The 14,754-nt window shown below is 38.5% G+C and overlaps 1 protein-coding gene across 1 annotated transcript in view; it reads left to right on the plus strand.

The window, feature by feature from the left end:
- dlgap1b (discs, large (Drosophila) homolog-associated protein 1b) overlaps positions 1-14,754 on the plus strand; it is a 114,913-nt gene that overhangs the window by 71,352 nt on the left and 28,807 nt on the right. The window contains exon 6 of the mRNA XM_042510586.1: positions 2,240-2,495. Coding sequence (XP_042366520.1) covers positions 2,240-2,495 — 256 coding nt within the window. The remainder of the gene's footprint in view (positions 1-2,239; positions 2,496-14,754) is intronic.

Genomic DNA, 14,754 nt, shown 5'->3' on the forward strand with positions numbered 1-14,754 from the left:
GTCCTGGCAGGGAGCAGGCCCAGAGGAGAATGACACACTGGACCTGGCATCTACAAAAATGCCACTGAATAAAGAGGTGCTGGTAGGCTCTCTATCTCACTCACTCACTCTCATATTTGACATGTATGCGCATTGAGTGTGAACTGACACACACAAAGCAGAAGCTCAACATCAGTGGAATGAATCAAGGTCCACAAACCTTTCTGATTCCAAGCTTTACAGTTTTGTACTCACACCTGTCTGACTGTACGCTGTCTTCACTGACAAAACCAAGCGCTGTAGTCCCCAGCCACATCCCATTCCTACTTCTTGCTGCAACCCAGTTGCCAGAAAAAATGTTGGTCTTGTACATGTTTTCAAATCAACGATATGTTACATTTGTTTATTCTTTATGAGAAATTTTGAAAATTTCAATTTTATGTTTTGACAACATTGTGGTCAATGTGTGCTAAGGTTTCGGTAAAAAAAAAAGCCACTAGGTTAGGGTTGAGAAGCACATCTTGTCTTAAAATACCAACTTTCACTATGTCACTACAAATATGGATGCATGTGAAATAAAGTCCCAATTCTTGTTTTTACCCTACAATCACAGCTGAATGTGTACTGAACTGTCGCTAAAAATCAACAGCTTTTTTCGCCACAAACACGGCTGGACACCAAACTCTCTTTCAAAAATCCAAAACAAAACACTAGTCTTGTGGCTACAATCATGGCTGGACATGTACTGAACTATCATTAAAACATGTGCTGTTGTCGCTACAAACATGACTGGAAATGTACCGCACACTTGTTAAAAAACACCCATTTTGTTGCTACAACTGTGGCTGGACATTTATCAAGCTCCCGTTCAAAAACATCTATTTTGTTGCTACAAACAAGTCTGAAAATGTACAAAATTTGTGAAAAATCACTTGCTTTTGTCAATACAAACATAGCTGGACATGTCCTGAACTGCTCATACAAAAACACTCGTTTTGTTGCTACAAACAGGGCTTGACATATGCCAAACTCTCATTAAATCAGACCCATTTTGTCACTACAAACAAAGATGGACATGTGCCTGCTTAATTTACATACAGGCAATCTGAACTACATCATACAAATTACAAATATAGCATATCTGGGGTTTGCAGAAATGTACAATGCCAACATTTATTCTGGTGACCGGGCACTTTACTTTATATTTTTGGACTGTCTGAACAAGAGAAACCCGAAGGAATGGAATGTAGCTTTGTGTTATCTGCCCTCACACAACCCAGTCTGTATCACACACCCATGTCACAAGTCTGTAGCAAGACCTTTCTACGTTTTTCTTCCCTTTAGATCGTGTTTTGAAACCCGAACTGCAATAGCTGATGATGCAGATGTAGTTAGATTTCCTCGAGTCACATTTCAACTCCCAGTAGTCTTAGCTTTAACACTTCCTATTTCTCACCTTTAATAACAACACTTGTAGTATTTCACTTGGTTGTGCGGCCCTTTGAAGTTGTATCCTACAGTGATTCCTCCCCCTCTGCACTCCTTGGACTTTTTTTTATTTTTCGAGAATCTATTCCCCTTTTTATGCACATGTAAATTTTTATATATGAGTTAAAGCTTCACAAGGCAGTGTGGAAGTAAAATATGCATTAACATACTCAGCATTATGTGATGTGCTTAATGTGAACACAGCATGCTGATGTTTAACAGCTTGACTCGTCTGTGATGCCTAACCAAAGGGGACCCAATTGCACTTGTCTGACAATGTTGTTTACTTTAAATTCATATTCTGATTGCTTTTTATTAATGGATTTGAGTCGAAAGCACATTTTTCTGGAAGAGGTTTCTCAGGCTAAAAGACCAATCGTGCATTTGTAAGTTTTCTGTGAGCAGACAACTGTCAATATCAAATAACAGAATTCATTTTTGGCGAATGTGGTGAATCAGCCTGCCTCAAAGTATGAGAACATTGTCTTCTGCCGTAGCACCAATTTATGATTAAAGTGTGTTTGTACATAAAACTGCTGCCTTCTGAAACTTTAATCAGTGAAATAGCTCTGTAACATTGAATCTTGCAGCACAGCGATGCTTCCCTGGCTTTTGCTTCTGTAATATATTGTCCCTACCCCTTTGTCTTGCACTATGCTGGGGTGCGCCTGTGCATTTTGATTTTTCCCCTGTGCTCGGGCGCACCCACTCCTATGTATGTTTTTTCGTCTGTGCATGTACTGTATGTCTGCGTGTGTCCCCTCTTCCACAGGTGAGCGAGGTGGAGGTGAACGGGCAGATCGAGGCAGTGTGTGAGTCAGTGTTCAGTGAGATGGAGTCGCAGGCGGTGGATGCCCTGGACCTGCCCATGCCCGGCTGCTTCCGCATGCGGAGCCACAGCTACGTGCGTGCCATAGAGAAAGGCTGCTCACAGGAGGAAGAGGAGGGAGGCGTTACGGTGGCCATCAGGAGGACCAACTCACCCCCGCGCACCACCACCACCGTCAGAACCATCCAGAGCAGCACAGGTTGGTGGGAACATGAACCCAACACACACACTCATGTACTCATGAACATGAGTGAATATACATAATCCATGACGCATTATAAATTGATACATGTGCATAGAAAGTATGTATTATAGATGTGCTGTGAGTCTAAGTTATGCAGCATGTATGTAGTGTTAACAGCAACAAAATTAAATGAATTATTACTGCAGTTAGCGCAGAGAGAGATTTATCTTTAACTTCGGAGCAAGAGCCGTCAAATCAAATTCTCTCATTTCTCTTCTGTTGAAAAATAGTCAAGTGTTTTTCACAAAGGAAAGTTTCCTCTGTTAGCTGACCGGGGAGTATTTCACTTTGCAAACGCAGACCCAAACCCTCCGCATTATTATCCATCTGACCCAGTTTTCTTCTCAGATACAATTTGATGAATGCAGAACTGTTTTTTCCCACATAAGAGCTTATTCGAGCTGTAAAGCTCACTGGCTGCTGGGTCTTATTTTAGCCCTCTTGTGTGCCTCATGGTCTGGAGCGCTTGGCTTTCCAGCATTACTGCATGCAGTATTGATGCTGAGTGGTGCTGGCACCCAGCACTGGGTGCTTCTATGTTTCCCACTGCAAATCCAAACGTCATTCCCTTACATTGTGCATGTTGAGTCACCACTGCCTGACGCACACTGGCTCTCTCTTCCATTCCTTTTTAATTATGCCAATTAAAAGACAGCATTTCCCCAAACCTAGCCGACAAGGTTACAGTCTAATCAAACACATTTACTGCAAATTGGAGGAATGGCAAAACTACTTCAATCAATTCAAGGTGCTTGAAATTGATTCTCAGCAAACATTTATTTAATGCTGTTTAAGACTCCCTGTGTTCCTCCAAAATTAGAATTTATTTCAGTAGTCAATAAAAATTGGTCAAAATATGCAGTTGCATCCCTGCATTTTTATTATTTTACATCTGTTGACAGTTCTGGATAACAGCACAGTTAAAGGCAATAGAGGATTCAGTTGATTGTTTTATTGTGTGGTGGAAGTTATTGATCTATAAAGGGAGACTGATAAGATCAGGAGAGGAACGTTCGGAGTTCCTTCCCCTAAGGAAGGGAAAGATAATGAAGACCATCTATCAGGTGAGATGTTGTAGGGACTAAACTCTGGTTTTCAAGCCAGACAGCTGCTCTGTAGTGCTACAAATGGTGCTCCTACGCACGATACAAGAGGCCTCTTTTCCTCTTCATTCCAGTCTAGTGTCTCTCACACTGTCTTGATCTGTAATCATTTGTTGATGATGTAAATATATTAAATGCCTCTCAGGTAAAAAGTGACTAAGCAGAAGTGTGTGCATGTGTGTTATGAAGCCCACATGTCTGCAGCAGTTGCCTCACAGCTGTTGGCAATTTAATGAACATCCATTTTTGGCACCTGAGTTTGTCACATGATGAATGGCATAGTGGAAGTACAGATATATTAATGGCGTGTATTTGCTGATAATCCTACATTATGCGGCTGCTTCCAATAGAGAGTGATCCTTTTGTATTGCTTGCATAGTTCTCTGTGATTGGCTGTTGACTTCCTGCGACCCTGGACCTTTACTGTTTTGAGATTAACCGCGGCTGAGGCTCAAACAATCGTGACAGGGAGAGTGGGTTCGAGTGATATATTATGAGGCAATGTGGAGAGCAGTTCACACCGTGGTTGGTAGTGAAGGTAGGGGATAGCCGCAGATTACTGTCATAGTTGTACGACTGCACAATTCATCACCTCCTTAGATCTTCACCACGGAGTCGTCAGTCACTGTAATTAATTAGCTACCTCTCCTTTTTTCTCCTCCTGGGGAAAGGCTGTGATTGAAGAGGAGAGGAAGAGAGGGAGATTGGAAGGAGAAGTCTGACTACATTTTGCCTGTCTCACTCTTTCGGTACGCGCACTGCCGCCACGTTCGTGTCATGTGGGAGTTAGCATAATTACCATTTTCAGACTTTTACACGCTGTTCATTCACGTGTGTGAAATACAGGGCTCACAGGTGGTCTCGGACCCTTTAATTAACACCACAAAACATTAATTAACGTTCCTTGAAAATCAGTTTTTTTTTGGCTTCAAAGTTAAGTTTATAATTTTATATTTATCTTTAAAGGGTTTTGCATGTTGAAAAGGCAAGGAGCTGTACAGAAAATGTGCCTGGCAGTAAACAAGTAATGTATACTCGACTTACACTGCAACTGAAAGTATGTACATAAAGTAATGCTAATTAATACAGTCCTGCTCTCCTCCTGCATAGTCGCAGCCTCATTCACATCCAATAAACATATGATATGATTTATTTATGGACCGCAGGCACGGCACCAGTGTGAGAAAAGAAAAAAAAACAGAAGTTAACATTTTGCATATGGGATAAACAAGTCCATATGCAAAATAAAAAGCCTTATTTATCCAGTGGAAATAATAATAACAGTGCTTAGACTGTCCTTATCTCACTAAAATTATGGCATGTAAGATATTTCATGATGTGGTGTTGGTGTGTAGTTGTTTTGCTTGTGAGTGCAGGTACCACGCAGTCCCCCGTTGTCATGTCATAGGGTATTTTGCATACTGTGTTCACACCAACAAGTCATAACTATGACTTCTGAATGTTCCTACTGTATACATCAGACTCTGCACTAAATATTACAAAAGTACCTAAAAAAGCAAACACACTTTGATCCTGTCAGCCAGCCAGGTATTGAAGTTAATTAGATACTAATTTAATGGATATAGGGCTATATTGACCATGCACAGTATGTTTTAACTCACATTCAGATTCAGAATACTTCATTGATCGCCAGGGGGGAATCAGAAGACGTTACAGTTGCTCTTATACTATATGAACCGAAAATATAAGAAAAGATATATAGAATAAAGAGTATGCAAGAAAAATGTGCATTCTGCTACAAGATATAACATAACATAACACATGTAGATGTGAAAAAAATAGGAGAATATTTTTATAAATATTTTAAAAAATTACAAATATGTGCACAAGAAATAAAAGAAATATGTACTAATGTGCATTGTACTAAAAGTGTGGATTGATTATCGATTGCTTTTTCAGTTCACTAGAAAACTTTTGCTGCAATAAAAATGATTGAAGTGAGATGAAAAGACTGAAAACTGTATCTTATCATATATAAGAACATTGTTTTTTCCTTTGGGGACATAATGTTTGTTTTTAAAAAAAAAAGACAATGAATTGCAGTTTATCACGATACAATATTATTGTGATTTTAAATGTTTCGCAATATGTCAAGTTTTGCAATAAAATGTATCGTGATAATTTGCAGTTTGTTGCCTTTTTTTTTTTAACAAACATTATGTCCCCAAAGGAAACAATGTTGAACTGAAAAAGCTAATTAATGAACTGAAAAAGCAATCGATTATATGATACTTTTAGGCTGCCAAAAGTACATTTTATTTGTAATATTAATAATTAATATAATGAAAAGTTCATACATGGAGTCCCTGTAACGATACGATATGGCCACACAAAAGTATTGTAATACAATATTGAATTTTTCCCACCTCTAGTTGGTGATGAGGTAATCTTACTTTGAATATACATTTAGTAATGGTAGTTTCGCTTACTATTTTGTCTGTGCTTATTGATGTAAATTTGAGTCTGCTTTGGGATCAGAACAGAAAAGGTGCAGTAATATTCCTAAAAATACAGACTGGCAGCATGAAAAAAATAGCCCTTTTGTATAGGCAAGGCAAGTTTATTTGTATAGCACCTTATCATACACAAATGTTATTCGGGTGCTTTCCAGTCAAAAGACGGGGAAGGAAATAATAACATTTATTAATAATAATAATAATAAAAAAAAATGAAATGAATGACTGAAAAATGAAGAATAAAATAAGAAAAAAACAGGACAGGCAGGTCTAATAATAGTACAGACAAATTTAAAAACTAATTTGTTGGTTAATTGGCTTGAATTGTATGCATTACATAATCCCCCTTATTTCTAAAAGACATTTGAAACATTGTCTTTGCATACTCTCACATATATAAGCTCGTAAACAAACACATAACTGATGACATGTCGACTTCCTGCCAAGTAAACAGTCACAGCTTTTTCCTGTTGTTCCACGATGCAGGAGACACATGGATGCAGACGCTCACATGCACTAACGCACACGTACACACATGCATTCATACATTTCACAGGGAATCTTTTGAGAGCCCAAAGTGAGAAGTGAAGACGTTGTTGTGGTGAATATTGCATGATGTTTCCGAGGGATGGTTCAGGCAGCAGTCCCAGAAAAACAGCTCTACGCTTATGGTTTCTGCTCCCACTTGTCCCCGCGGCAAACCACCAAGATATCAGACACACACACACACACACACACACACACAAACAGGTGAGAGACCTATCAGCTTCCGCTCATGCTCCGTCCAGTTTGCCCACTGCGCTGCCCCAGCCCATTATTATTGATGATCGTTTTAATCCTGAGGTAGGAGACCGAAGTGCGGGCCCGTCCTTTGATCTCTTCTCTTTGAACGTCAAGTGGCTGTGGCTGGGTTTTCCTGCCTCTGCACCCACTCAAACTGGCACAGACACACACGTGCAGTCGCTTACACACACATATTACTATTGCATCGGACAGACATGTTGGCCTAGACATCAGCTCCTTTGGATCGGTTTAACGAAATCTGGAGCAGATCCTCTTTTACAGCTTGGGAAAATCCATAGCAATCGGTTAATGTGAGGATTTTACTGCCTCTAAGCCCTGGCTCCTCCACCCTGCGTCGTCTCCAGTTAACATATTCATCACCCCTTCACTCTGCTTTGTCTTTCCTTTCCTTGGCCTCTTACACAACAGCTAGATCCCCTGCTGTTTCACAACAGCAGTTAGGTGTGTGTGTGGGTAAATCAACCTGTTGTTTCGCTGGAAGACGAATTGACCTTCAATTAGAAAGAGTATACACACAGATCTTAAGTCTGGGAAATGTGCCATAGTTTCTGTTTCTCTTCCTCTCACCCTCGGTCTCCCTGGCTCACTGACCTGCTGTCAATTATACAGCCTCATTTTCCCAGCATCTATTTTTCAGAGGTGCTGAGGGATTGGCTGAAAAGAGTGGCTTTGCTCCCTTTGCTCCTGTAATAGGCTTGCAGGACAATGTTTAATTTAATGGCTGTGAATTTCCTGCGGCTCCGGAACAGAGGCGTTGCGCTCAATAAAGCATTCCTTAAGTAAGCATTTGAGGCATGCTTGTGGCTCATTTTGCTGATGGTCTTGTCATACACTCGGTGGAATACCACCTCTTCATTTGGTTTTCTGACGCAGCTCTGGGCTCGCTTCTCTATCTGTGGTGTAGCTGAAGCTCATGAATAATGATTGGAGGAGCATTCACATTCTGTGCTTTGTCCGATATTTCTTTATCATTCAAGCCAGGTATCCCACTTCAAGCATCAATAGTAAACAACAAATTTATCTCTCGAGCTACAAACCAGGGAATCCAATGATATTTAAAATATGTAATAACTAACTAAATGAATACATATAATTGAATTTGAATTGAATATACTTTATTCTGAACATTTAAAAAAGAAAAAGAAAATGAATAAATCAGATAAACATAATAGAGAACATATATAACAAATTTTCAAAAAAGCAACATAAATTAACATTTCAAAGCAAAAAAAGTCCTAGCCCTGTTCTTTTCTAATCCATTTATACACAGTCATACACCAACTCTCCACCAAAAGCTCCATTCCCACACCTAAACCACTCTGTTCATGCTCTTCATATATATATAATTATTAACACTATCCCAATAACAACCATTAACAACACTGTCATCATAGCGTGCTTTACATTCCCAACCCTCATATCTGTATCTTGCAAAAATTCTCTCTTTTTGAACATATTTTGAAACTAAATGAATAAATGAAATGTTTTCCAGTTTCAGTCTCACGTTTTTCATGTAACTTTAAAACCATCATAAGGAACAAGAAGAGGTGTAAAGAAACACTTAGGAAGAATCCAACTACAAACATTAAGCTCATAACAATAAGACTGCAAGAAAATTCACATTTCATGTCAGCTTATCACACTTATAACATATATCAAAGTTCTCATTTATACATTTATTACGCCCTGGCTGTAGTGCTAATTACTCAGGCAAAACTGCATGTTGCCTTATTAACAGAACAGAATTTTTTTTTGACATTTAGGGAATTCAGTTTTATAATTTTATCGAAAGATAATTACAACAAAGCTATAAAATGACAGCAATGACTTTTATTGTCTTCTCTAGTAGCCGAGAACAGCAGAATTTAATGTACTAAAAATTAACAATAATTCATATTTAATTAGTTATTTGGATTTAAAATGAATGAAAACAACGATTTTCTTGAGGTAGTGCTCAAAAGCGTCTGAGATATTCAAGTAAAAAAAGACACAAAAGCGACAAAAGAAGACAAAACTGTGCCATCTTGTTCTCTTTTTTTCCTTCATGTAATTTTTCAAGCGACAAATGAGTCACAAAACAATCCAGTGGATGTTATTATGATTCTTAGACTATGACAAAATCTGCAAATTATTATATAAAACCAGAGGGAATAAGACGAGTGAAGAGAAGAAAAACCAAGAAAACATATTAAACCATACCACACTTTGTTCCCGTTCCAGCCTGGTGCTTATTTCAGCAAGAAACAGTTAGATACACAGTAAAAACAGTTCGGTGTTTCCCTGCATTTTACTCTGAGTCGAAATGACCTGTTTTGCCCCTGGGACTTTCAAATTAAGAGGCGTCAGGAGGTTAATTCAACTTTAGTTTCACCTTACTTACAGAAATGCTTTGTCTTTTTAAAAGTCGCTAACAAGCGTCATCAGAAAAAGTACAGAATCTTTTTTTCTTTATTCTTTTTTTTATTTCCCACTGAATTTCTGAGATATTGTGTGAATAAACCACAATATTCTCTATTCAGCCTTGAACAGTAACCTTATAAAATCAAATTAATCCTTACAGTAGTGAGATGACATGGGGTTCCTGTGTATTCCCAGCTGTATCTACAGTAGAGCAGGCTAAAGAAACGGCTGTACAACACTGCCCCCAGGGGCTCAGTGTAACGCAGCACCGCACCTCTGCCCTTTATTCCTACAGTAGCTGTGTGAGTGGGTGGACGTAAAACTAGTAGACAGCTTGACCCAATTAACAACAATCGCTGCCATCACTGGCACTTTTCCAAGAGTTCTGAGAGAACGTGTGAGAATGAATATTTTTGGACCTCTGTGTGTGCTAAATTTACGTGGCAGTGATCCACACCACTAAAGTCTGGTGGAATCAAAATCAAGTCCCAGCGTTTTGTCCGGATCTCCCCTCACTCACACCTTCACCAGCCCACGCAGATTTCCAAGAGCAAGCCTGAAATTTGTTTTTCATATGTCACGATGACTCATGTGTTAGAAAAGCAAAGAAAATAGCTGCTTGAGGGTTTCCTGTGTTTGTTTGTTTTTTTGGGAGAAGGTCCCTTCTCAAAGTGGGTTTTTGAGGAGGGCCTCAGGTGAAAGGTCGCTGTGGTAGCGTTAGCTCCCGAGAACTCGGATCTTTGCTCCATGCTGCTGCAGTCACTTACTGTGGATTTGGCCATCTGCTCGCCTGTTGTGTCCGTGAACAGAGTGATGAGTTCAGTGCAAGGTCACCAAGGCAAATAACCTCTACACCTGTGTGGATAAAGTGCAGTCAAGTTATTACTGTTTTTTGGTGTGTAATCTGCTGATTGTTCTGCATGTTCATTTCTTCACCACAAGATAAAAAGGATTAGATGCAGATCTAAATTGGTGTCATAAAGTGTTTTATGTAATGTCAGTACACAGTGACTCAAACAAGAAGATCACAACCCCAACAACAGCCATTGTAAAAACTTCAATATAACCATAAATGCAATAACAAGGAGTAATCCTGCATTAAATCCCCGCCTCCTGGGTATGGAAATGCTCAGCTACACGTCACTTTACCAGACCTGTTGTGGCAGTCGTGAGATTATCTGAGTTCATGAATCACGTCTTATTTTTGGCTGGATACTTTTTCATGTGTGGCTTTAATTGGTGAAACTTTAAGCTGTATATATTGTACTGAAAATCAAAAAGACCAGATATATCAGAATAATAATTGTGCGCTTTTAAACGTAATTTTGAATTTTCTCGTAGGTAGATCAACTCACTGGGTGAGTTCAGGAAGTACCTCAACTTGAAATTGATTTACAGAGCAGCAACAAACACAACATAAAAATAAAAAAAGCACTTTAAAAAGTAAGATTAATATGTTGTGTACTCCTGGCTTTTCAGACAATAAGTTGAGTTGTTTATTAAGCAGGGTTACTGAGTGGGGTGCTGAGGTCATACCCTCTGTAACATTACCTACAGTTGTTTTTATCTGTAGTTTTTAAAGACTAGATCTGGTGTTTGTTATACTAAATATCTTAGAATTGTATTTTAGAAACTAATACATAAATGCATTTTTAATAAAGATATAGTATTCATCACCAGGTTTACACAACTGTAACTACATAAAAAAAAGCTTTCAAAAATAATAATATAAACTATGCTTTTTTGTTCTTATGTTATTTATGAGCAACCTCTGGCATATAATTTAATTCAGGATTAAAAAGTTATATTGTATATTATTTCATTTTATCTCATAAGAAATATAATTGACAATTTGAATGAATGTTGGGGGAATTAGAATTCATGACCTGAGTCTGAATCTATGGAGAGAAATGGTAAATTGTTTTTTTCTCAAATCTTTTCTTTTTTTTCTGTTTTCCATCAAGTGTTGAACAGATGGTTGAACTGGTGATAAAAAAGAAATACTACTACTACTGCTAATACTAATATTAATATTACTATTATTAATAAGTAAATGCCTAGTCAGTTTTTTTTTGCACTGATTTGTTTTTATGAACTGATGCTCATGTTATAGTACAATTACAAATTCAAAAATATATTAGTTTCCATTTGAAAGAAAATAAAAATAATAATACTAATTTTAAAAAAGTAAGAAGATGAAGGTGCCTATAGAATAGTAAAAATACCAAAAATAAAATTAAATACATTTTCCCTTTTTTAAAAGGGAGAAAAAGAGGCACAACATAACGAGACATAGACAAAAACAGCTGAACAAAAAAGAGGAAACACTAACTTAAGAGACATTTAGAGGTACAAACATATGTGTATAAAGTCACAAATGGATCAGAGATGATCATTGAGTAGTCAGTTATTTTTTAAAATCATTTTTGAAATGATACATTTCACAGAGATGCGACATTAATATATATCTAATGTATTTTTTTTTAAAAATTGCAAATCTTAAATTTAATTCAAAGCGGAATTAAAAAGTCTTTCAAAGTCTTAAATCTATCTTGTCTCAGGCTGTAGGATCATTGTCGAATATCAGAGAAAATACAGTAGCTCTGTTGAAAATCTCTACTGAGCAACACAGATGCTTCAGGAGTCAGAGGGGAAAGTTATAGATATATTAGTCTCGTTTTTCTGGATGTCAGTGAACGGGACTGTCCCAGTGACCGGGACTGTCCCGCCCGGTGCTGAATGAGCTATAAAGTGTTTGTCCGGGGCGGGGGGTGCGATTAAGGCGCGTCCACATCCTGACATTAGATCCAATATCGTCAGAGTGAAGAAGGGAAAGAGGCAGAGAGGACTCCTCCCGCCACCTCCTGCCGCTCTGCGTGACGGACCCGCAGCGTTCATGAGGCTCCTTCAGTGTTTGTACAGCGCGCTGCTCGGCATGTGTGATTACTGGATTCGTCTTTGTGAGTAAAAGCCGCTGCTGCTGTGTTTCTGTGTGGTTTGGGAGTGAGACATGATGATGGCGAGCTGCTTCTTCTGGTGCACCACGTCTAGCCAGGCAGGGGCAGGAAGTTGGGTTTGTGTGCCTTCAAAATAAAGGTTGGATTTGTCCTACAAAGGGGCAAGAAACAAGAGTTCAGACATAAGATATTTGGCTTAACCCTTTAAAACCACAGCAATGGGCTTGATTTCTTTCCAACCAAAAATTAATAATAAAAAAAAAAAAATATGAGAAGATTTCTTGTTAAGCAGCTTAACAAGAAATGGCCCCAAAAGTAATAGTACAAAGTCATAAAAAATTACCTGTAAAAGAAGCGATAAAAAAACAAACAAATCAACAAAGAAAATGAAAGAGCTAACAAAAAATAAATAAATACATTCAATTATTTTCTTACTGTCACATAATTTTAATTACATTAACAGAATTATGAATAGCCATAGTTTACGGGGCATTTTCCCTCAGCTTTTAGACATTTTTTTGCAATTTGTGGGACATTTTTTGCCAAGTTGCTTATTGTGTTTTAAAAAAAACAACCAAAAAGCAGTAAATTGGAGGTATCAAAATCTCACAATTAAACACATGTAGTTTTAGCACCTCATATTAAGTCCGATTTCGACACAAAAGCACAAAAGACAATAATTTAGTACCTTAACAGCAAAAATAATTTAAACTTAAGTACGTCACTGACTTTTACTTTGAAAGAAATGACCGGAAGTTATATCTATTGTGAGTTGCTTGACCCTTAAAAACTATCAGCGCCTGTCCCATGCTTTCTGCTTATTCATGCTTCACGAAAATGGACGAAGTTGTTCATATTAAATGAAAATAAAAATATGAACAAGCCTAAGATTATATTTAATAAATAAATTTGGGTTTAGTCATGATATGTCTACATTAAATATAAACTAGTTGGATTCTTAAAAAATACATCAAATGGATCAATCAAATGTAAATTACAAACTACATTTAAAATATATAGATTTGCCAATTTGTGGAGTCATACACACTCTGTGACTGACACTGCTAATAGATAAACTTTACGTCATTTCCCAGCACCTCTGCAGCTGGTTTTACCTCCAAACTGGACACCATGTGAGCATACTGAAATTAACCTGCCTGCTGTTTGCTTTCCCCTCCACTCACGGTACCCAGGAAACGCTGAACACCTTCCAGCTCCTGGTCTATTTCGGTATCATATCTCTGACTGGAGGACGACAGGTGTGGCCTGCATCACACAGAGCAATGCCTGGCACAGCATCACAAACACACCCTCTGCAGGGTCTAGTTATTTAGGTCAGACTCCGAGGCCCCTCGGGAATTGGAGTTCACAGGGGTTCATCTTCTGTGCTTGTTAAAGTGAGCATCCAGAGGGCAGTGGAGAGAGAGATGCTGAGCCCCACAGGCCTTATGGGAAAAGAGATCACTGGTGCCACTTAGTGGTTTGAGGCCTGCTAGGGTCGACAGAGGGCCCCTAACACCCTACTGTGTGACAGACGAGCAGTCTTTTACCCCATGCCTCCGACCGTCCATCTGTGTTTCAGTGAGTCATGCACACATGCCATTCTCGCTACTGATGCCAGCTATGCTGCCTACCCGCTCACCTACCAGCTTTCCGCTTTCTATTTTGGGACGAGGCTCCAAGACCCTCCTGAGCCCAACATGCAATGGACACACACATACTACACACATTATGCTTCCAGTGATCCAAGTAGGCCGCAGTCGTGTGGGATTATGTATCATGTGAAGCTGTTCATCCAGGAAGGTTAATCGCACACAATTATCAAGCTGTAAATAAAACTTGAAGAGTAAGTTAGTAGAACACAATAGTCATCAACATCTGTATTTAACTAGTTTTTGTAACATTTTAATCAAAACGATATTTAAAATGAGCTTAAATTGTCTACACTCTATACAATCGATTTTTTCGTTTTGCTGTTTTTATTATATTTTTGGCTTACTTTCTGCTTTGTTCTCATACCTTACAGTCAGTTTTCCCCGCTGAATGGCATTTCTTTCTTCTCTGTACCGCCTTCACCCTGAGGGATCATTAGTTTCCCTCAGTTCATTCACATATTGCTCCATCCCATCAGTACTGGCTCAAAATTCATCCTGAAAAAGTGTTTTCTCGAGGGCGCACTTACACAACCATATTTTGAAGTGCCAGCTGCTTCAATGTATTGACATTTAAACTGATAGCGCAGTAAACGCTTTCAAGAATGACCGTTCCCAGCAGGCAAGTTCATTTTAAAGAGCAGAATCACTGCTTATTCAACTGTTTCAGTACAAAGAGGAATGTGTTTGGTAACATTTTACCTTCTGGCTTGACATTGTTATGTGGATCTCTATCAACCAGTTGATAAACCAGGTGCATTTGTGGTTTAGTTCTGGACAAAAAAAATATTTTATGTGAGTTTAATGGAGCAAGAACCTTT

This window comes from Plectropomus leopardus, chromosome 21, assembly GCF_008729295.1.
Source record: "Plectropomus leopardus isolate mb chromosome 21, YSFRI_Pleo_2.0, whole genome shotgun sequence".
Lineage (NCBI taxonomy): Eukaryota > Metazoa > Chordata > Actinopteri > Perciformes > Serranidae > Plectropomus > Plectropomus leopardus.